Source organism: Chelmon rostratus, chromosome 20 (genome assembly GCF_017976325.1).
Source record: "Chelmon rostratus isolate fCheRos1 chromosome 20, fCheRos1.pri, whole genome shotgun sequence".
Taxonomy (NCBI): Eukaryota; Metazoa; Chordata; class Actinopteri; order Chaetodontiformes; family Chaetodontidae; genus Chelmon; species Chelmon rostratus.
Genome location: NC_055677.1, coordinates 2,605,663 through 2,628,512, shown reverse-complemented (window position 1 = coordinate 2,628,512; position 22,850 = coordinate 2,605,663). Strand labels below are relative to the sequence as shown.

Below are 22,850 nucleotides of genomic sequence, written 5' to 3'. Positions count from 1 at the left end.
ATGTGCGAGAAGGGGGGTGAATCCCATGTTTAATAAACATCGATCGAGGTTATTTTGATTCCTTTACAATGTAAACGAATACCGTCTATTATTACGTATATGACATATGTGAATCAAACAACATACAAAGGTTGAATATGTGATTTTTAATGAATTCAGCAAACGACAAAAATGGTACTCCCCCTTTACATGTCTTGGGCAAGGCCACGCGAGAAAACACGTAACCTGAGTGGGAGGAGCAAGAACCAGCCGTTGCAGTTCCCTTGGAAAAGTACAATAATTTTAATATGATTAAAATTTTAATTGAGTTAAATTAAAGTAAATCAAATTAAGTAAAAAAAAATGTAGAGGCTGTTTTCAGTCAGTATTTAAGACTTAAAGGTAAGAGTTTCAGATATTTCTGATTTGCAAAGTTGTATGCTTTATTGGTGTAATGCTGTTTTCCTATTTGTTAATTGTTGACTCATTTTAGGTAGTTTACACAGATTTTATTTGGTTCACCTACAGTTTGCAATACAATACAAGAGCTCTGTCTTTAGACGACTCAGCGTGTCAATCTGTGGTTATGGTTTTGTTGTGCTGTACTGCATTAATGTGTTCATGTTTTGTCCATCCTGTTCACAAGCACGAGGGGAACAGAATATTAGAAAAATGTTTTTGTATGACGCCGTCCAGTTCAGCAACAGTAGCAGGTAAGAACACATCAGCATGTCCGGCACATAAACATAACATTATACATTTCACAAAAATACATGTGCTGTCGGGGCTGCTGTGTGCTTGTTTGTTGTGTTGGGATTGAGACCAAAAGACCAACCAATACTACATTTTCGTTAATACCTGCCAATCAAATAAGAGTTTCCCAAACAGCAGCATGATGATGCTAATGAGGACAGGCCTCAAATCTTAATGGATTCAGACAGTGATGTCAGTCGTGGTAATCACACATTCCACAATTTAGTCTCAAGACTCAAGGCTTTGACTGATGGTGGGTGCATGCATGTGAGTGTGTGTTTGTGCTGTTTTAGTTACTTGTATTTGTAGGTGGAAATTGTGGTTAGACCCTATGTAGTCTAAAACCCACCACTGACTTTTTTTTATGTGTCTGTTGATTTCCTCTGCACTAGCTTGGTCAGAAATTGAAAGAATCAAGATCAAGAGACAATAGACATGCATCATGCACTCGCTTCAAATGTGCAACAACAAAAAAGAAAGTGAAAAAAATGATGCCCTTGTTCTTAAATACTATGCATAAAGGCCATAAAAATGCTGGTGAGAAGCTTGTAATAGAGGGGTGTGAGAACAAACACAGGATGTGTGATGATGTGCTCATCCGTACACACAAAAATGTATAAAAGTGGTCTGGTACAGTACCACACATCTTTCAAGTCTGAGCTGTATGAGCTTCTTGGGTCATTTTTAACATCACAGTCCAGAGAAAGGAAATGATGGACACTCATAGAGTTTCCAGTTTCTTGTGTCTGCAAAAGAGAAATTTTAATCAGATATATTAAATGCTCCAGATTAATACTTTACAGGAAGTAAGGAAGGCGTTGATGGCTAAATAAAAGCAAAGAAAATCCATTTATATCAAATATTTGGCCCATTCTTGATGTCTGCAGTGATAGAAATAAATGTGAAATGTGTTTTATTTTCTTTACTGTATAAATAAACTGAAACAAAAGCACAGACGATGGGGCATTAGCTACAGAGTACCTTCTTAACTGTGGCAAGAATAAAGTAACACCAGCCTTGGGAGGCTGCACAGCCAGACCAGAAGTCAAAGCCACATATTTATGCTGCATTCATATTAATGCACAGTCACTCAGAAGAAAAGAAAGTAGATCTGATAATTCTTCTTCTCCAATTTCAGAGAACTGAATTATCGTTCTTGTCAAGTTCAAAGAGTGAAGAGTGTGTTCACACCGCAACCGAACGAGTGCGTCCGGCTTGTCTTTGTTTTCTGTTTAACCTTTAATGTTCATTAAAAGTTGACGAGAGAGGAGGAAGAGCAGAGGACGGAACATGTAGACGAAACACAGCAGACAGATTTCTCACGACGGGACAATAAAATCAGATCCCGCTTATTCACCAGAATATCAGAGTTCAAATCTGATTTTAGGATGTCTGACGTCTCATTTTATCAATTGTAGCCACACTCCCGATGCTAATGCCACATGTTTGAAATGCTATAACCTTAAATATTGTACTTATGCTCTTTCAAAAGGCAAACCAGCATATCCAACTTTCATGCTTAGGTTTTAAACATCTTCTTATAGTTGCCATCATTTTTGCTTGAAAGGTGTTAATGAATTGCCCACTTAAAATTGTGTGTGTGTGTATATATATAAATATATATGTATATATATGTATATGTATGTATATGTATATAGATAGAAAAAGTGCCATTTATCAAGAGTTTAAGACTCAATTACTAATTTGATAAAACCCTGAGTTGTGCCTTGTCAGCAAAAGGCTTCACATTTTTCCAACAACAACAACTTGTTGTTGCCGGAGTACAACCAGATGAAGATCTTCAGCATCTGTCCATTTGTTCCTATTCTGAACTGGATTCAGTCTGTAAACCTGTCGTCCTCTTTTACGTGTCCACAGTCCAGAGTTTTTGTCACCCTCCTCATGCATTTGATGCCAAATGTCAAAGTCAGATTTGTTCAGGGTGGCAAGACTTCGACGTATTCAGACGAGTCAGGAGCATCTAGAGGAAAGAGGAGAAAAGGTGAAATATCACCACCAACCCAAGAGGAAGAAGCTGAGGAGAGAAGACAGAAAATATCTGACGTACTCTCATAGTCATGGTCCGCTTCGGGTAAAGACACCTCCATACTCTGCGGCTCCTGTTCAGGTGGTCTACGGGGATGGATCAACATGGCCGTCTTCCTTTTGACCGAGTGGCGCAGGTGCATGGCGAGGCCCTGGTTCCTCCGTTTATAGTGACGGATCAGATCGTCCAGAGTCTTAAAAAATGTCTCCTCCAAACCTCCTGCGGTCTGAAGGAATAACAGCAGCATGCAGAACACAGCTCAACTCAACTTTATTTATAAGACACCTTCCATACAAACAGACAAAAATGACTCTGTTACTCTGAATTCAAACGACAGGCCTTTAATTTCCTTTTAAAAACACAGAGAGAACATAACGATGGAGGAATCAAGGCGAGAAAAGAGAAAAAACACTGAATGTGAAAACAAGCAATAAACTTATATTTATAATGTGATCGTCTGAGTGGTTTTAAATTAAGACAAATCTGCCATGAACGCTGAATCTGATCCAACTAGCAATTGTCATTACAGATTAATCTGTCAGCCTCAATTAATCGATGAGGTGTTTGGCCTAGAAAATAATAACACACTTTCCCACGCGATGTCTTCACATGTCTGGTTTGTAAAGTTTAACTTAATTTACAACAAATCCTCACACTGGAGAGGCTGGAACAAGTGTTTGGCATTTTTTTGGCTTGACTCAAGGATTAATTAACAACAGCTCTCATTTCATTTTCTGCTCAATTAGGCAAATAATGTAACAGCATGCAGCAGCCCGGTTTAAAGCTTTCTGTGTCAGAATGACTAATCAATTCATTCCTCAAATCAAAATGGAAGCTGTGTCTAAAAAACATGTTATAGATGAGCAGACAAACGGTTTGAATGGACATTTTGTTTTTCCCCAATCAATGAAAAAACCTCTGCGACGTGGGTGGCGGTTCAGAGATCTGGAGGCGAAAACTCTGCAGCTACTATTAGCATTTGTGCAGATTTGACAGACACTTCATGCTTCGAGTGGAAAAAAAAAAGCTTCTCCCCAAAACAGAGTCTATCTGTGGAGTTTCCTGTGACGTGAGCCTGATAACTACCGAGTTTCCACTTTGGGGGTGAAATGACTGGTCTGATCTGTGGCCTCTGTCTGATGTTTGTTTAGAGCCAAAAACTGACTACTGTCTGAAAATGTTCAGTAGTTAAGATCTCATGATGATCATAGAAACCGAGTTTTAGAACTAAATTTGCACATAATACATTAAAAATTAAACTATTAGCATCTTAATTTACTTTTTGTATGAAAGTGAAAGAGTTCATGTAGCAGTAAAATGTTCCTGTCAGTGTTTTTCTATCATATCTGATGTTTGTGGATTAATATTCCTGCTGCATTAATGCTGCATTTTACTGCTGTAGATGTTTCAGGTTGAGCTCATTTGAACTACTTTATATACTGCTGGCTGGTTTAATCTGCAGTGATGCATCATATTCTATAAGATCATCATATGTTTGCAGCGTGGCTGTCCTGGGAGAACCTCGTATCTCAGGAAAACAGCCTGTTTTCAGCTTTGTGGCGATACATTTTCCAGCTGAGCCGAGAGGCTTTTTAAACAGCTTATTTAGCTGAAGAAGGAGAATTTTCTCAACACATAAAGGAAAATGAATGTGTGTGTGTGTGTGTGTCTTTACCGTGACAGTATAGTGTCCAGTGTGTGTCTGCAGCAGTCTGTAGGTATACACCACCTTCTGTTTACTGCAAAGATAAACAAGGAACGTGTTGTTGATGTGTGATTTTTGCAGAATTTAAGCATAGATTATATGAATAAGAGGAAAGTCGGCGGTAGTTTTAGTTGTGGACGAGACTGCGCTGCTTCCAAACAAACGTGCTCACGTTTGGTTTGTTGCACAAAAACCAGAAAACATGATGCCGAGGTTACAAACATGAGTCACGCGTTCACAGTCTGAGTCCTCCTGCCAGTAACACCAGAGGGGAAGATATCATCCTCCTGTCAGAATGCCTCTTTAAATGCATTTTTCTATTGAAAATAATAAAAACAACTGCAATTGCTGGTGCATAAGAATGACTGTGTGTCTTGTCTCATGTATAAATACTGTAGACATTAAATGGAAAATGGCTGGAGGAAGAGGCAGTGATCAACCACAATGCAACCTCAACAGACCACAACAATTTGAAGAAGAAGAAGAATACGCAGAAATAAACGGCTCTTTCATTCCACCTTCAAACCAACTTTGACTAAAAGAAACCTGTCATGGTTACACAGCATGTACTGACAAACAGTATACACAGTACATTTACATGGATTTCTTGGTTATCCTGACTTTGGCATGACTCTCAGTATTAAAAATTGCATTAGATCAATTGAACTAGATATGAATATTTTCATTTGTATGGTTGAAGTAAAATATCACCTCAGACTAACATTCTTACAGAGAAACCGCTGCAAATACGACATGTTGGAAATTATTAATATGAATATTTTTAATATAAATACTCTGTTTTACAAAAGAAAGTCTATATCTCTTTTCACCATTTTGCAACTTGTCGCTACACAGTAAAATTTCCACAAAACAAAACTTATATATTTCTTCAGAAATGTTCTCTGACAATGAAATGACTGATTTTAAATAAGAACAAACTGAAAATGAGATTAAAATATAACCTGAAAATCCAAACCATAGAGTTCAGCATGTGATAATATCAATAATATGACTCTAGCTCCAGCTCCACTGTTGATGCACAGTAGTGTGAAACGGACAGCTGCTGTGAACGATTAAATATTAGGAGTAAAGTTAGCTGTGGTGACAGCTGTAAAACACCAAGAAGCCTGAAAGGAGCACGTCAGATAAAGGGAAGTCTGCCACATCAAAGTTTAAGAGTGCAGAGTACTCACTAAACACACAGACACATGGCCCCCTGGATGGTCTCGCTGTCCCGGATCAGGTAGGCTCCGTCCTTGTTCTTCTTTCCCAGCAGATCCTCACACTCCTTCCTGCTGATGGCGCCGTGGTAACAGACCGGCAGAGCTGCTGCCATGGTGACGAGAGACTGCAACGGACAGGCATCCACCGCACGTCTCACCACCTTCTGCTTTCTCAGCACAGATAAACGTCTGAGAACAGTGGCTCTGCACCCCCCCTGAGCTTCAGCACAGGCGCCATAGATGTCCAGATGTGGTGCTGATGGTGGATTTTGTTCGCTGAAGTCTGGTGGGTGAGGGAGGTCAGTGCTCAACACATGTGGGTGCCTCAGCCGAGTGAAAGAGCACAAAGGCAGAAGAAAACCAGTTGGTCTGACGGTTTCACAGGAAGTGTGCGTATGTGAGTGTGTGTCAGTGTGACAGCGAGCGAGTGTGAAGAAGAGAGCAAAAGCAGGAGAGAAAAAAGTTACATAAGGTACAACAACATATTATTATCCCCAAAGGACGGAAACTCACATGTCACAGCGACACAAGAATGTTTCCGTGTAGTTATAGAGCCTCATCTCTGAAAAACACAACTTAATGTGAGAAAACAGGTCAGAACATAGACAGAAAAAGTTAAACTGCACAAAAAAGACTTTTATCCTGCAAAGAAATTAGCATTGGTGCAGACATCAAACGAACAGACAGGATCATCAGTGATGGAGGCATGGCTCCACATTCTGATTAAACTCTGGCAGCAGTGGAAGAAGTCAAAGTACCACCAGAACAGTGCAGAAACAGCGTCAGAGTCATATATATCACATCACGGGATTATAATGTCTGTGTTCTTCACTTTAATGCTGCAGCTTGTAAAGGTGGAGCTACTTTATACACGCCTGGGTCGCTTCATCTATCATAATACACCACAATTTATTAGTTGATGATGTTTCCTACAATTAACCTGAATCTGCAAAGACACTAAGGATGTCAAAATGGTTTTCAAACATAAATAAATAAGATTTGGGCGGAAAAAAAAAAGATTTATCAGCAACCTACCACTAGTAAACAAAGCAACCGGAAGAACTGAAGAAGAACTAACAGGCAGATTGTGACACAAATAAAAGCTTGAATGAGGAAATGGCAAAAAGCCCATTTATATGTATTTGTCAGCGGCAGGTTGAACACAAATCCATTTTTTAACCAAATCTTTCTAATTTATGTATTGAAAACAATTTGCCTTCTACACTTTTTACACCTGATTGCCATTTTTTCCACCTGAGAGACTGAAACATATGATAATATCATTATAATATTAATAACTGGTTACTTTGCAGATTCAGAATACTTGTTGATGTGTAGTTCATTAATTAATTGATCTCAGCCTCTCCATTAAATGACTTCATTGAGCTTCTGTGGGAGAGCAGTGGGGGACGGGGCGTGTTCCTGTTGCTAGGCAACGTGACGCGGAATCCAAGGGACAACGCTAACACGGCTAACGGCTAATCCTCGTCGTTACTAACGGAAACAAGAAAAATAGTACCTAGAACGATATAAATGAAGTGCCATTTAAGTTGGCTGTGACACGGAGGGTAATGTCCGGCCGCAGCAGAGTTGGAGTCGTCTGTCCGGATGAATTTGTTGCTGAAAGCGACAAACTGAACAGTAAATGTGAGTAGTAAGCTAGGCTACTTCTAGCTAACAGTTTTGAGCAATTTCAGCAGCTTCGCTAACTTGTTTGCGGCTGAAGTTTTATTGTTTCATCCACCTTGTTGCCTCTGTTGACGGCAGATGGAGGAAGGAGGAGCGGCGGGGTGCTGGAGGTGTTCGGGGCGGTGCTGACGCTGCTGTCTGTGGCCTTCATCCTCTTCACCTTCCCCCTCACAGGCTGGATGTGTGCTCAGGTGACCCGATGGAAACAAACATTTACATGCCCATAAAAACACATACCAGTCAGCTGTTTGTGTGCAAGTCAGATATGACACAATAAAAATAAAAATACAAACTGATCCACTGAGATATTTTCCTGAAGGACACTGGAATAAAGAATCTCATTTCAAACAGGCTCAGTTTTCCAAAGTTGAGTTTGAACAATTAGTCAATTAAGAAAAATATTCAATTAATTTGATAATTGTTTAAAAAAAAAAAACGTGTGTCAAAGATGCAATGTTTCTCAAATGTGAGGATTTTCTGGTTTACATATGAGTGTGAATGAAATATCTCCATGTTTTGGAAAAAATAATTAACATAAAGGCAGCACTTCCATCTGGAAACTTGTGATGGGCTTAGACTAAACAATGAATTGATTAGTTGATCAGATTGCTGACAGATGAATCAAGATTGATAATAATCATTATTTGTAGCCCGACTCCAAAGAGGCTGACTTAAAGATGTGTGTTTGCGTTATAGGATAAGATTCAATAAGACAGAACTGCAGCAGAGGAAATGATGGTGCCGGGGGTACTCATATAAAATAATACAATAAATACAAACATAGTATATATATAATATATATATATAATGTATAAGGGCTGCAACTAACACCTATTTGTTTGGTTTTTAACGTGTCAATAAAGTCTTAAAATCCTACAAACATTTAAAAACCTAAAGATATTTCATTTATAATATAAAACAGAGAAAAGCAGCTGCCCAGTTAACTAACAACAACAACATATACATGCTAAAAACAGATGTATATGTGTGTGTGTGTGTGTGTGTGTAAAACGTTGTGACTCTGGTTTCTGTGCTGCAGGTCGTTCAGGAATATGAGAGGGCCGTTATCTTCAGACTGGGCCGTGTGGTTAAAGGACGAGCCAAAGGACCTGGTAACTGCAGAAATAAGAACATTTCTTTGGAACGTACCACAGCAGATACAAACAATGCAATCATCATAATCAGGCTTACAAGCTGTGACTGTCCTTGTCTTTTGTGAAAGCAGCAGAATAGAGATTTCTGGCCTTTTACCTCCTTCCAAAATGCACCGAGAAGGAAGAAAGTCTGAAGAGGTCAAAACTATCTATCTATCTATCTATCTATCTATCTATCTATCTATCTATCTATCTATCTAACTGCAGCAAAGCGTGTCATTTACAGAACAACGTGACTGTCAGACCAACGTTTCAGCGCGTGGCCTTCGTCACCGTCACTGTCAGGTTTGACCTCTTCAGACCATTTGTTAAAACAATGCAACCAATGCAATGAATTTCACAATACAGGGACATGAAAATAAATGCATAGTTGGAAAACACAAGTTAATAAACACAACCAGCATCCTCATGAGACTCAATCCACGTAGAAAAATAAACAAAAGACAGTTTTATAGTTAAAATTAAAAAGACATGCCTTTGTGAAGACTGTTAGCAGAATATTATCTGAATATGGAAATTAAACATTTCTCAGTTTAAAGCTAGAGGTAAATGCAGAATTGACTGCTGACGTTAGATTTTACAGGTAATATTTCCAAGGTTTTGGACTTTGTGACTCTGGTTTCACAGATGTAAGAATGTTTTGATAAACGATCAGCGCTCCAGCTGGGATCCTCTCACCTCACCGTTTCTCTGCAGGTCTGTTCTGGTTCATCCCCTGGCTGGACGTCATCCAGAAAGTCGACCTGCGGACCGTCTCCTTTAACGTCCGGCCACAAGAGGTCAGCAGCAGCTCTGTCTCGAGTCAGTCAGCTCTGGATGGTGCATGTTCACAGACTCGTAGTTCACATCATTACCTGGCAGGTCGTGGGATGATTGTGGGGAAAGCGGTTCACAAAGAGCAGCGCAGGAAGTAAACTGTAATTTCTGATGAGGTCATCTGTTTAGGTTCTGACGGCAGACGGGGTGCCATTAAAGGTGGATGCTGTCGTGTTTTACCGGGTGGTGGACCCCTCCCTCTGGGTGACACGTGTTAAAAACGGCTACCAGGCCACACACACGCTAGCCCAGACGACGCTGAGGGCCACGCTGGGCACACACACTCTGACTGACGTCCTGACACAGAGGACGGACATCACTAAGAGAATGGAAGTGAGTGAAGTGTCTGTGTTAGGATCAGAGAGGGAGAACTTCTGTTGCAGTTAGTGGCTGATGCACATTTCAGAGCTGATGAGTTTTATTGGAGGTAGACCCGTTTTGTGCTTTTTATTTATTATTATAACACAACTCACAGAGCTGAGCATTCATTTTTCTGCAAGACTAAAACCCAGAAGGCTGTTTGACATCACTAACAGGGGTCATGAAGGTGTCTCCACAATCCTGAAAACCATCGATTGCCTAATTAAAATGTTTTTTTTTTTTTACAACTTCCACATTTTATTGAGGCATTCAAAGAATCCAGTGGTGGCATAATTGCCTTAAAGTTCTGTTCTTCCAGAGCAAATTAAAGCTCCTGATGGAAGGAGTAAAATATCTTTAGACTTAAACTTTAAGTAAAAGATAAAATACATTTGACCATTACATGTTCATGTGTGGATGCAGCACTGCACTGGAAATACTTGTGAAATGTGTTTTACCTGTTCTGTGCTGCAGGAGGCGCTGTTTGCTGCATCCAGACTGTGGGGTGTTAGGGTGGAGCGGGTGGAGCTAAAAGACCTGACCCTCCCCGTCAATCTGCAGCGCTGCATGGCCGCAGAGGCTGAGGCTGCCAGGACTGCCAGGGCTAAAGTATCTACGCACACACACACACACACACACACACACACACACAGTCTGTCCATCAGATGCTCCCTGTCAGCTTCAGTTCTACAGATTTGTGGTGTCCTCTGGACTCTTCGTCCGCACTGAGAACAGTTATTAAACACGCAGGTGTGTCTGAGCTCCTGCCGTCTGTTTCATTTAATGCCGCTGAACAAACACTCATGAAACACACTGCGCGTCGCCGTCTGTGTAAGCTGTGATTCAGGTCATGTGACGTCCAGCAGGAAGACTCAGTGGTGTGATCTGAACACAAACAACGCTGTGAGGTTTCTATGGTGTGCATTGAACTTGGCCTCGACCTCAGCGGCAGTATGAGCAGGATGTCACAGAGCAATGCAGCAAGTCCATTACAAATTACCCTCAGCTGTGAGCATTCACTCCTGCTGCTCTGACCCCTTTTCTTTTTCCTCTTTGTGAGGAAATACTCGTCTCAGCTTTGATATTGTGTAACAGAAACTGATCCTGATCCTAAAAATCAAAGAGCTCTTTGAGGATTTTCTGCTCGTTTCTCTTTGTGTCTGTGAGATGATTGTGGCCGAAGGAGAAGTGAAGGCGTCTCGTGCTTTAAAGGAGGCGGCGTCGGGACTTTCCCCCGTGGCTCTCCACCTCAGATACCTGCAGTCTTTGTCCTCGGTCCAGAGCAGCGCGTCCATCGTGGTGTTCTCGCTGCCCACGGAGCTCCTCGACATGTTCGTCTCCCATCATCCTCAGCTCTCCACAAGTCACTGGACCTGAGTGTCTCTGCAAACACCAAACGTATGAGAGCAGCGGTTCACCCGCTTGTTAAACGTGTCGTTGGCCAGATGTTTGTAGTGTTTGTCTGTGGCTGTTACGTTCATTGTAAATTTATGATTATTTGTAAACATACACTGTAACTGCATCAGTTACTCTGTTAGTAAAATAGATTTTTATATTTACATTCTGTGTTTGAAATGTTTGTTTTGTCATAATTTTTTATTGCTCGGCTTCTCCATTTCCCAGAAGCCACCTGTCAGTCCAGCAGTATACAAAGCTGCTTTTGTTGATGAACTTTGAGCTCCTGCATGACAGGTGGCGCTCTTCTTTGTGCTAAGTACCCAGCTTTGCAAGTATTTGGTTAAATTACTGAATTTAGATTTTTCCTGATGGTGGCACCGGAGGAAAAGGGATCACCAAACTGAAAACATCGTCGTCATCCTGTGAGGAGCATGAGTGCGCCAATTTCCATATCAGTGCGTCCTATCTTTGTTTAGACCTTTAACTTAAAAACACAAATGTCAGCCTCATGGTGGCGCTACAGAAACAGCCAGGGGATCCCCGACGTCGTTAGGCTTCATCCTCTGGAGACCATGAACGCACCAAAGTCCACACCAATCTGCCACATAGTTGTTGAGATATTTTGGTTGAGATCAAAGTGGTGGTCGGCCCACAGATGGTGCAGCTAGCATGGCTAAAAATAAAGCTGTTAGCGCCCTCTGGTGGATAAACTATGTGATGGTCACAGATATAATGCTTTGCAGACACGAGTCTTCCTGCTCAGAGGCGACCCAGAGGAACACATAATAACCGATAATACAGCTCCTGGTGTTAAAGAACGGATTCATGTTGGATCATCCCATTATCATTAGCTAATACTGCAGTTTAACACAGACATGAATATGTTCAGGTTCAACAGTTCAGCTGCGATTATCTCAGCAGCTTTAGCTGAAGACTCTTATAATAGAACATCGAGCCCCTCCTGACCCTTTCTAACCCAGCTGCAGGAGCCCCTGATCGTCAGTAAAAGTACAGCACGTAGAACACATATAATCAAGTAAAATCCAACAATTTTGTGCAGCACAGCAGAAGTGGGAGGCGAGCGCAAACGTTTCAGTCCTGCATCATTCAAGTCAGAGCCAGCTAACGGCTAAAGACAGTAGAGAGAGGGAGAAAGGATGCATTTTCCAGCTGATCCAGGAGGCTTTTTAAATAGTTTATTTAGCTGAAGAAGGAGGAGAATTTTCTCAAGACATGAAGGAAAACTTCATCTTTCAGTTTATCACAAACAGTCAACATCAACAATTCAGGAGATACGTGGTTTTCACTGAACAGGAAGGAATCTGAAAAGTTGTGTGTAACTAAAGCTGTCAGACAAATGTAGTGAAGTAAAAAGTACAATATTTGCCTCTGAGATGCGGAGTAGAAGTATAATGTTACATAAAACAAATACACAAGTACAAGTACCTTAAATTTGTACTTAAGCAGAGTACTTGAGTAAATGCAGTTAGTTACATTCCACCATCTGCTCTCTGTAATGACTGACTGCTGAGGTGCTCTTGAGCAAACATGCTACACTTTCAGCTGGTTTAAAGAGTGAAGTCATCAAGGTGTGATGCAGCTGCTGTCTGTCAACCGTCTCTGGATAAATAAAGGTTATGTTTAAAAAGAAAGTGAAGCCTGACCACGCGCTGGTGGTTTTATAATCTCTTGGAGTCATTCACGCTGGCCTCTGGTCAGGTGACTGATGAGAGGGCGTGGCCTCAAAGGTAAGCTCTTTAACTGGCCAGGACATCGCGACCTTACGCTGACCTTTTACCTGGCTGCTCACCTGCATTATCTCAGTGTTTCTCTCATCGTTGCTGCTATCCAGACAGATTTGGTTTCCCTTCATTGTGCTACAGTATAAAAATCAACATGCAGACATTTAAATGCTGCTAATCTAAGTACGTCTTCTTTTATTTATGTGACAGTTGATTTTGCTTGGAGATGCAGTGCAGACCTTAAAAACAATCCCTTCTTCAGCTGTGTTAGCATGTAATGCTAACTTTGGCAGAAATAAATCTGCATGGTTTTCATTATAACAGGTCACTTTGTGAGTTTCAAGCCCATTTTCATGGTGCAGTCAAGAGAAACAAGCAACAGCTGCTAAGGAGGAAGGGAAAGGTTGTTTTTGGCCACTAGGGGGCATAAAAGACACGGAGAGGCAGCCCTGGCGTCTTTTTGTAGTCCTCTTTTTAAAGGGGGGCAGTGGTGAAAGTTTAATGTTTCATTAGTCCGGTAAATAATCCTCAGGAAAACACAGTGCATCGTTTTTACACTTTCATTTCTCTATGCTAAGCTACGCTAACTGACTGCAGGTGGTAGCTTCGTATTTAACAGACAGATATGACAGTGTATTTCCTAAAGTGTCAAACTCTTCTTCTGCGTGTTGAGTGAGAGAGAAACTTCGGATTCTTCTGCTGAATGAAGAACTTGATTAGAAAACACTGAGTTGAGCGTTTCTCTGTTTCCGTCCGTGACATTTAGCACGACGCAGCTGTTTTTCTTCTTCTGTCCGGATTCTGCAGAGTCCAGCGTCTCGCCTACATGCTCGTCTCTCTGTGCTCAAACTGAGATCCTGCTCTGACTTCCAACCATTGATTATGTGGCTTCACTGCGCACTCTTATATTACTGTTACCCTCGGCTCAGTTTCACTGCTTTTGAAGTGTTTTCAGAGCCCGTGGATGTGAAATTACATGTGTTTATGTTGAATGGAGTGACTACAGGGCAGGATGGGCTGGGTGCAGTGTGGTCAGAGTCTGTGCAGCTATTAATAACCATCACTGGGGTGGTTCCAACTTTTGACGGCACGGATTACCGAACAATCGCGCTTGAGCCTCACTAATCAGTGATGGGGAGCAGTTGAGCTGAGGGCCACCTACCAGGTTTTTAGATTTTCAGCTTTGGGATGTATGTCTCAAACACAGAAACAAGATAGTTTGACTAAAATACAAAGAAGCACAACAAGAAGAGGAAGTACAAAAACCCACAATGTGCCTCCACCTCCGCTCAGTTTACACCTTTATAAAAGACACGCGCCACGTGAGGAGATTTTTCTTCCTCTATGACATTATTTCACACATATGCAGCAACCTTCCAGTTACTTTAAATACTTTGCTTTCCAACCATCACTGCTGTGAGGATGCACCTCTTCAATGGTCGCACAAAAACACATTCTAGTGTTGGAAAAATGCATGTCAAACAGCATGTCGGGCAGCACTGCGACGTCTTCATGCATTCATGCAACATCCAAGACTTCTAACGGAGCTGTTGCACTGCAGACATTTTGCTCACAGGAAAACAAACACTGATAGCATTTAGGTGAGATGCGTTCAGGGTCCTCTGTCATTGTGGGACACTGAGTCATCGTTAACAAACGGTTGTGATCAGTGGATGTTTTACACCTTCTTCTGTTCACAGATCAACAATGAGCTGAAACTCAGCATAAAACTCCATCAAGCTGCAGAATCAGCTGATCGTTCTCTGGAGGTTCATCACTACGAGCGACCTCATTGTCCACACATTTCATTTCAAACATTGTTGGAGTAAAATTATTGCTTAGAGCTGCTTTCAGGTTATTTAAGAGTTTTTTCATGGTTGAAAATCTTTGGCTAAAGTTTGCTTTCTGGCATCTTCATGCAAATGAAATTTTCAAGTAGGAAATTATTTCTCAACTTTACTGGAGATGATCTGAAAATACCCAAATGCATCATCTTTACACTCCCTGCTGCTCTTTTCTCCTTCATCACATCTTTTCTTTAATGTCGTCACCGCTCTTTCTCTCTGTCAGTCTCTCCTCCGCTCCCTCCCTCTCCATCCTTCTCGATCTTTACTGTAAGTGAAGACACCTCCCCTCCTCCCTCCCTCCCCTCACAGTCCCTCCCTCGTTCTCTCGGTCCCTCCTTCACTCTGATTCAGAGCTCCTTCACTCTCTGTCCGACTCTTCACCTCCATCATTCCCTCTCCGTCTCTGTGGTTGGAGGAAGGATGCTCCCCCGCAGACTCCTGGCTCTGCTGGGACTCCTCGTGCTCTGCAAAGGTAAGAATAAATTGATTATTTTAAAGAAAAATACAACTTCTAGTCACCTTCAAAGCTCAAATCTGCATTCAGGGCAGTCTGTATCTCCGAGGAGGGATTGATCCTGCAAGGAAGTACCTCAAAACCAACTGTTGTACTCCAGATACCCACAGACAGACAATGGGAGTGTGTGTGAGTGCAGACGGAACAGCTTAGTGAAGTGCAGGAAGGAACAGATTACTTAAAGTCACCCCCATCTGCTGCACTGTGAAGTTTAATGTGGAGAAGCTGGTTTCTGTCTGGTGGTCTCTCACACACTCACACTCACACACACACACACACACACACACACACACACACACACACAGTCTGATAGCCAGACAGCAGTTCAGAGGTTATGTGTGTTTGGGGCTGGATTGGGGCCGTTTCCACCCTCTTGTGTTCAGGGTGGGGCGGGCGCTGAGGGGATGAGGTGTTTTCTTTATAGCAACCTGATCCTATTTAGGGCAGTGTCGCACTCGTGTGTGCTAATTGCCGAGCGGGGATTGCCTTGATGGCACTGATGCTAAATGCTAACGAACTGTATTTAAAAGTGCACTCTGCTGTTTGTAGAAATATATTTGGCTGCAAAGATGCATCGCCTGCTTTCACTCCCCTTTTATAACTTAATGTAAAAAAAAAACAACATTTTGTGTTTTTTTCCTGAGGTTTAGACGAGAAGATTAATTCCACTTTTATGTTTGTGAGTTAAGTATGAAGGTTCAGACACCAGGCAATTAGCTTAGCTTAGCACAAAGACTGGAAGCAGCTAGCCTGGCTCTGTCTGAAGCCACCTACCAGCACCTCCAAAACTCACTAAGATAAGATAACACTTTATTAATCCCACACCAGGGAAATTAAAGTGTTACATGCAGAAAACAATAACAGATTAATCATAGGGGGATCAAAAATAGTCAGCTGATGTTTATTATATACACAAATATGAGAATACTGCTGCCACAAGAGTAGAAACAATCTATAATAATAAATACAGTGTTAATACTGTTGCTCAGAAGAAGAAAAGAAGAACATTTCAAATGTCAAAATATGTCTTTTGTTTCATCCATTCAAAATCAAAGTGTAAAACTGACATCTTGTGGTTTGAGAGGCGGTGAGGCAGCGTGATATTTCCTCCAGCAGAGTATCCGTCCACCCAGGACACCGACCGGCAGCCTGGGTGCTGCGGCGTGCAGGCTGAAGACACTTTAAATAGGCTAAAGAGACTCGATGTTTCTCTGACGGGCGTCTTAATCCTCACATCACAGAACTAAAGAGGTCCAACTTACGCTCAGCGTCACTTTCCAGACACCCGACTGATCCCAGCGTTTCCAGTCAGACAGCGAGAAGCTTCCCGTCAGACTTTAACCCGAGGACGAAATGTGTCGAGGTCTGGGTCAGAGGGTGAGACATGTCTGCAAACAGCAGCCTGAAGGCGATCAATAGAAGAACATCGCGTTTATCACGTCCAGACGGCAGACATTTCCTTCATCACTGCTTATTTTACGTTGCTCAGTTCAGAGGATCACAGAGGTTTGCTCCAGATTTTAAATAAATCAGAAAGCTGAAGCACAGCGAGAAATGTGAATGTATTTTAGTTAAATATTGAACTTAAGTCCTCAAAGTCAGTGGCGTGCACAAACTTTTTAAAGGGCAGGGGCAAAAAGGAAAAAAAGGGCACATATAGCACATCCTCGCCACTGAAGAGGGCACTTTAGCACACGTTTTGGCTCCCAGGGGGCACTTTAGCATGCGTTTTGGCATCCAAGAGGGCACTTTAACACACGTTTTGGCTCCCAAGAGGACACTTTAACACGCGTTTTGGCTCCCAGGGGGCACTTTAGCGCGTGTTTGGGCTCCCAGGGGGCACTTCAGCATGCGTTTTGGCATCCAAGAGGGCACTTTAGCGCGTGTTTTGGCTCCAAGGGGGCACTTTAGCACGCGTTTTGGTGTCCAAGGGGGCACTTTAGCACGCGTTTTGGAGTCCAAGAGGGCACTTTAGAGTGTGTTTTGGCTCCCAGGGGGCACTTTAGCGCGTGTTTTGGCTCCCAAGAGGGCACTTTAGTGCGCGTTTTGGCTCCCAAGAGGGCACTTTAGCACGCGTTTTGGAGTCCAGGAGGGCACTTTAGCGTGCGTTTTTAAAAAACTGGGCCACGGGGGGTGGGGGGGGTGGGCTAATTAGCAAATGCTAGCATGCTAATGGGTTAAACCAGCATTAGCAACATTAGCATTTTAGCATTGTCAGAGTGAGATGCCTATGTTAGCGTTTAGCATTTCAGAGCTGCTGGTCTTATCCCACGTTGGGTGTCTTCTTGTCAATATTTGCACTCGTGCGTCACCTTGGTCGTTTATAAAACGGTGAAACCAAGCCAGGCTCAGAGTCTAGCTGTCATGTGAACCTGCAGGTTTGTCAAATAACCAACACGTGGTGCAGTTTTGACATCAGTCCTCACACTAAATGTCCTCGGTTGTGATGTTTGTCCAGGCCAGGAGGAAAGCGGGTTGGCCGAGTCCTGCGATAACTTCACAGACCTGAACCTGTCCCACTGCTTCCTGGGAACCAGCCTGTACGTCCGGCTGCTGCTCTACACCCGCTCCAACCTCGACTGCGGCCGCGAGCTCGGCCACCACCACCTGTCCTCCCAGCCGCTCTTCAACCTCTCCCTCCCCACCGCCTTCGTCATCCACGGCTACCGGCCCACCGGAGCGCCCCCCATCTGGATAGACCACATAGTCCGCCTGCTGGCCGAGCAGGAGGACATGAACGTCATCGTGGTGGACTGGAACAAGGGCGCCGCCAACCTCAACTATTTCACCGCCGTGACCTACACGAGGGAGGCGGCTCACAACCTGACCGGCTTCCTCGTGACGATGCAGGTGAGAATCTTCTGGGAGTCACTTTGTTCACCTGAGAGTGAGAAACCAGTGAGCACAGTGAAGCGCTCAGCAGCTAAAGAGACAGACGTGTCCCTCGGGAGGTGGAGGAGACCAAACACAGAGCTGAAAGAGAGAGAAACTGGCCTTGGGGTCGTCAGGTGACACAAACTCGACTCCACAACACAAAGTGAAAATGCGCTAGCTTTGGTGTTTTTCCGGTTGTTGTCGAGTTCTTCTGCTTCCAAGTGAGCAAACAAAGAATTAAATTTAAATGCAAGAATTATATACAGTTGAGAATAATAAAATATGCTACGTTATGCTGCAAATACTGTTTCTAATGTGGATGTAAGTTAGGAATTATACAGTAAATATGCTGCTTTATCCTTATTATAAGATAAATAAAAGCTACAGTCAATGATTAGAATAAGTAATAAGATAAATGTATTTATTCAGTGTTCAGTTATGTTTTCCAACATAAAGGTTTTAATGATGTTTCTCTTCACTGGACTGAAAGTCTGACAGTGCTCCTCTCCTGCTGCGGTCAGCACAGTCAGTGTTTAATGTCGCACAGATTATTTCCATGCATGAACATCAACATGAGAGCTAAAGGACGAATGAAAAGAAAGAAAGAAAGAAAGAACGAAGCACCTCGAGCGTGACGCTCTGAACGTTGTGTCTGCAGGAGGAAGGAGCCTCTCTGGGCTCGGTGCACCTCATCGGCGTCAGTCTGGGAGCTCACCTGGCTGGATTCGTAGGAGCAAACCTGAAGGGGAAGGTGGGACGCATCACAGGTGAGAAGCAACAAACAGAGAACGAACATGAAGAAAAGACGAGACAAAAAACATAATTTAAAACAGAGCTGAAGCTCAGAAAGCAGCAAAACGAACAACCTTAAATCACAAAAGCAAACAACTGTGATAAAGTTATAAATAAAGCTACTAGAAACACATTTAATAGTAGAAAACAGCTAAATTTCATGTTTAAAAGATCCTTCTGTGTCTTCTGTGGCCTCCAGGTCTGGACCCTGCAGGGCCGATGTTTACCAGCGCCACACCAGAGGAGAGGCTGGACCCCTCAGACGCCATGTTTGTGGACGTCCTTCACACCGACATGAACTGTGAGCATCTAAATGACAGCGTTTGTATGTGAAATGTTTGAAAATCTACACTGACGTGATGATTGAACACGTGTCAGCCGTCAGTCTCCACCCAGGACTGAATCTGTGTGCTCTGTTCGTCGTGTGCAGCATTCGGACTCACAGGAGCTCATGGTCACATTGACTTCTATGCAAACGGTGGAGCGGATCAACCAGGCTGCCCCAAAACCATCTTCGCAGGTGACCACACACACACACACACGAGCAGAAAAGATGCTTTCACACACACTCGTTGACACACACACGCTCACTGCAGGACTGTGTTTGCTCCCACAGGTAAATCTTATTTTGTGTGTGACCACCAGCGCTCGGTGTTTCTCTACCTGTGCGCTCTGAACCGGACCTGCAGCCTCACAGGTTACCCCTGCTCGTCCTACAGTGACTTCCTTGAGGGGCGGTGTCTGCAGTGCGAGGCCTTTAAACCTGCGCCCTGCCCGCTGCTCGGTAGGTGCTGAAACGCGAGGCCGGTGACACTTCACACTGTTTGAGCTCTGAGCACGAGTGGCGGGGTCCGATCTCACCTGTGCGGTCTCACCTGCAGGTTATGATCTCAGTCGGTGGAGGGAGACCCTGCTGCGACTCGGACAGACCAAAGTCTTCTTCAGCACCACGGCAACGCTGCCCTACAGGAGTGAGTCGAACAGTCTGTACAGCACAATGATTATTTTCTCTGTCAGTCAATCTGTCCATCAGTTTCTTAATTAATCAATCAGTCGTTTGTTCTATAAAGTGTCAGAAAATGGAGAAAAATGTCAATCAGTGTTGTTTTGTCCTCAATTTAATTATATTTAGTTTACTGTCACAGAGGAGTGAAGAAACTAGAAATTATTCACATTTCAGAAGCTGGAATCAGAGAATTTAGACTTTTTTTCTTAAAAAAATTACTCAAACTTATCAATCAATTATCAAAATAGCCGGCGATTAATTTAACCTTCGACAACTAATCGATTAATCGTTGCAGCTCTTGTTTATTTCCTGTTTTCCATCAGCTGTCAGAGCTGAAACACTCGCTGTGACAGACTGATGGAGTTGCAGACTAAAGAGTAAAATCAGATTCATTGATCAGCAGCAGTTCAGTTTTTCAGTCAGGTGACCATCACAAGGCGTCGCAGGCGCAGCAGGAGAACAGTGAAGACGATCTCGCTGCCGGCAGAGCTTTGGTTTGACGCGTGACTGGACTGTAATGCTGCGTGTGTCCTGTGTGTGGCAGAGCTGAGCTACAGAGTGGACATGGTGACCTGGAACCAGTACCTCCGCTGGGGGGTCGTCTACATCCGGCTGCACAGCGGCAGAAACTTCACAGAGGCCCGAATAGACCAGTAAGTCTGTCGGTAACACCAGTTCGCCCAGTCGGCCGCCAGTCAGGCAGAGTTCACGTCACACTCAGACTGAATACGACACATCTGGCTCCACGTCTCAGCAGATGTTTGAGAAAACCTTCATCACCATGATGGTGATGAACTCAGATGTGATTCACACAGAACCTTTGGCACCAGCGTTCACTGCTGGTCTGCCTCCATCTAACTTCAGTTCTCCTCCCCTGTGCTCCCAGTAAGCTCCTCCGCTTCGAGCAGTACACCTCCACCCGGCTGCTGGCCCAGTTCGACGAGGATCTGCAGCAGGTCCAGAAGATCTCTCTGCGCATCAGCACCGGCAACGTGATCGGCCCCCGTTACAAAATCAGACTGCTGCGAATACGCTTCACGCCGCTGGAACGTCCCGAGAGGTCGGTCCCGAACGCAGACAGTTCAGAGATTTGTTTTTGGTTTTCTGGGTTGATCATAAAGCTGCTTTGTCTCCATGTTTGTGCTATGCATTATGGGAAAGTCTGTTTTCGAGTGGACTCTGACGTCTTGATGAAGGGCACATTGCTGTTGACAGACACATGTGACACCTGACCTTTGACCTCTGTAGTTAGTTATCAGATGTAATGTGGTCATGCTTGTTCCACTCCTCTGAATCTCTGATTCTTCCAGAAGGTGAAATCTTTACACTTACTGAATGTCCTGAGCATCAAAGTTCACTCTGGACCTCTGATAAACGTCAGTGATCAGACCTGCAATCAGTCTGGATGGTTTAAACGTTACATTTGGTTTTATTGTGTTTCAACATAAAACACAATAAGGTTAGACATTATTTTGTACGACCTTTTTAATGAATTTGCAGTTTCCTGTGTGTGGCTGAATAAGGCTGTAAAGGTCAGAACGGTTACTGATTAGTTTCCTGATTAGTTTCCTGTCAGCGGCGTCATCGACTAACTTTGCTGTTTCCTGTCAGACCTACAATGTGCCGTTTTGACATCATCATGGAGGAGAACATGGAGGTGGCGTTCCGACCTTTACCCTGCGGCTCTCGCCTCTGACTCCCTGCTCACGCGCGCTGCTTCTTCTTCTTCTATGGAAACACTTCTGACTCACGCAAACCCAGGCGGCCTCTGGTGGACCTCCCAGGCCCCCACAGCAGCCTCAGCCTCCTCACTGGCTGATGAAGACGGCCTGATTGGTGCTGAGGATACCTCCTGGTTACTGGAAAGACAACATGTTGTTACGTCTGAGTGAAGCGTCGTCTCTGCAGCTGCTGCTGGGATATAAGTGACACATGTTCAGCTGTGAGATCTGGAAACAGCAACACGACTGAACGAGGTTATGAAGGAAGCTGCTGCAGGACTTTCGTCTCGCTGGGATCAGCTCTCTCGATGTTTCGTCTCTTTTTCTCTCTGGCTGCATTTTTACTCCAGAAACCATAAAACCTGAACCTGCCGGTGCTACAAATCCAGCAAACAACATGTTCCGTGTTCCTGCCCTGAAACAGTCCAGTGAAAGACGTGGACCTACATGAGGTGATTTTGCACTTTTCAGATAATCAGAACGATGAATTTTTCTTTTAATGGGCTGAGAAAGTGCTGCTTCTCTGCGGGCTAAATAAACTACTAAAAAACAATGTCACAAAGCTGAAAACAGGGCTGTTTGTCGCCGCTTGTGTTTTTTCACACTTTATTTAGGTGGCAAACACTAATGCCTGAACACAAACACACCATTTTGTGCAAAAAAATATATTTTTTGAAAGAAAATTATATTTATGTTTGATGTAAACGTTGCTCCTTTCAGTTTCCTTCAATAACAGAAGCAGAATTTCTGCTGGACCTTTTGAAAAAATAAACAATATAAAGGGTTTTAACACAAATTTGGACTTTTGGATGAACAAGTAATTTTGCTTGAAACTTGCAGGCACTAATAATTCAGTAAATATAATGCATTATCATTTCTGACCCGATCAAGGTCAGAGTTTAAACTGTTATATTAAATTATATTTACCTTTTATTGTTGATCTGATGATGACTTTTCATCTCTGGATTAAATAAATTCTTCACTGATGGGGAACACTGGGTCATGCACGCTGCTGAACTTTCAATAAAATAAAATCTGTCTTGATTTTTTTTTTTTTTTTAAGCTGGAAAACATTGCATTTTTGGAGGAAATCTTTAAATATTCCTCTCTTGGTCAATGCAGTTATGAAAATGACTTACAGTGCAGCTTCTTTTCTCTCTGTGTGCCTTCTACCAGCAGCTCATAACCTTATTTGTTTGCAATCCTCCTCAACCGAAGTGTAAATGTCAG

The 22,850-nt window shown here is 43.1% G+C and overlaps 3 protein-coding genes across 3 annotated transcripts; 2 read left to right on the top strand and 1 right to left on the bottom strand.

Annotated features, from left to right (window-relative positions):
- Positions 1–197: 197 nt before the first annotated feature.
- Positions 198–7,555, bottom strand: si:ch73-264p11.1 (uncharacterized protein LOC100000923 homolog). The gene is made up of 6 exons (XM_041961334.1): positions 7,452–7,555; positions 6,221–6,269; positions 5,678–6,076; positions 4,455–4,518; positions 2,801–3,005; positions 198–2,713 (listed from the first exon to the last, which is right to left on the bottom strand). The coding sequence occupies exons 2-6, from the start codon at positions 6,265–6,267 to the stop codon at positions 2,670–2,672; spliced, it is 759 nt and encodes a 252-aa protein (XP_041817268.1). The 5' UTR covers positions 6,268–6,269; positions 7,452–7,555; the 3' UTR covers positions 198–2,669.
- On the top strand, positions 5,907–11,188 carry LOC121623850 (stomatin-like). The gene is made up of 6 exons (XM_041961333.1): positions 5,907–7,354; positions 7,475–7,587; positions 8,436–8,508; positions 9,247–9,329; positions 9,496–9,699; positions 10,201–11,188. The coding sequence occupies exons 1-6, from the start codon at positions 7,279–7,281 to the stop codon at positions 10,453–10,455; spliced, it is 804 nt and encodes a 267-aa protein (XP_041817267.1). The 5' UTR covers positions 5,907–7,278; the 3' UTR covers positions 10,456–11,188.
- Positions 11,189–15,094: 3,906 nt separating this feature from the next.
- On the top strand, positions 15,095–22,615 carry lipib (lipase, member Ib). The gene is made up of 10 exons (XM_041961732.1): positions 15,095–15,185; positions 17,686–18,077; positions 18,760–18,868; positions 19,093–19,194; positions 19,324–19,413; positions 19,510–19,677; positions 19,775–19,864; positions 20,444–20,552; positions 20,786–20,959; positions 21,511–22,615. The coding sequence occupies exons 1-10, from the start codon at positions 15,134–15,136 to the stop codon at positions 21,593–21,595; spliced, it is 1,371 nt and encodes a 456-aa protein (XP_041817666.1). The 5' UTR covers positions 15,095–15,133; the 3' UTR covers positions 21,596–22,615.
- Positions 22,616–22,850: the final 235 nt, after the last annotated feature.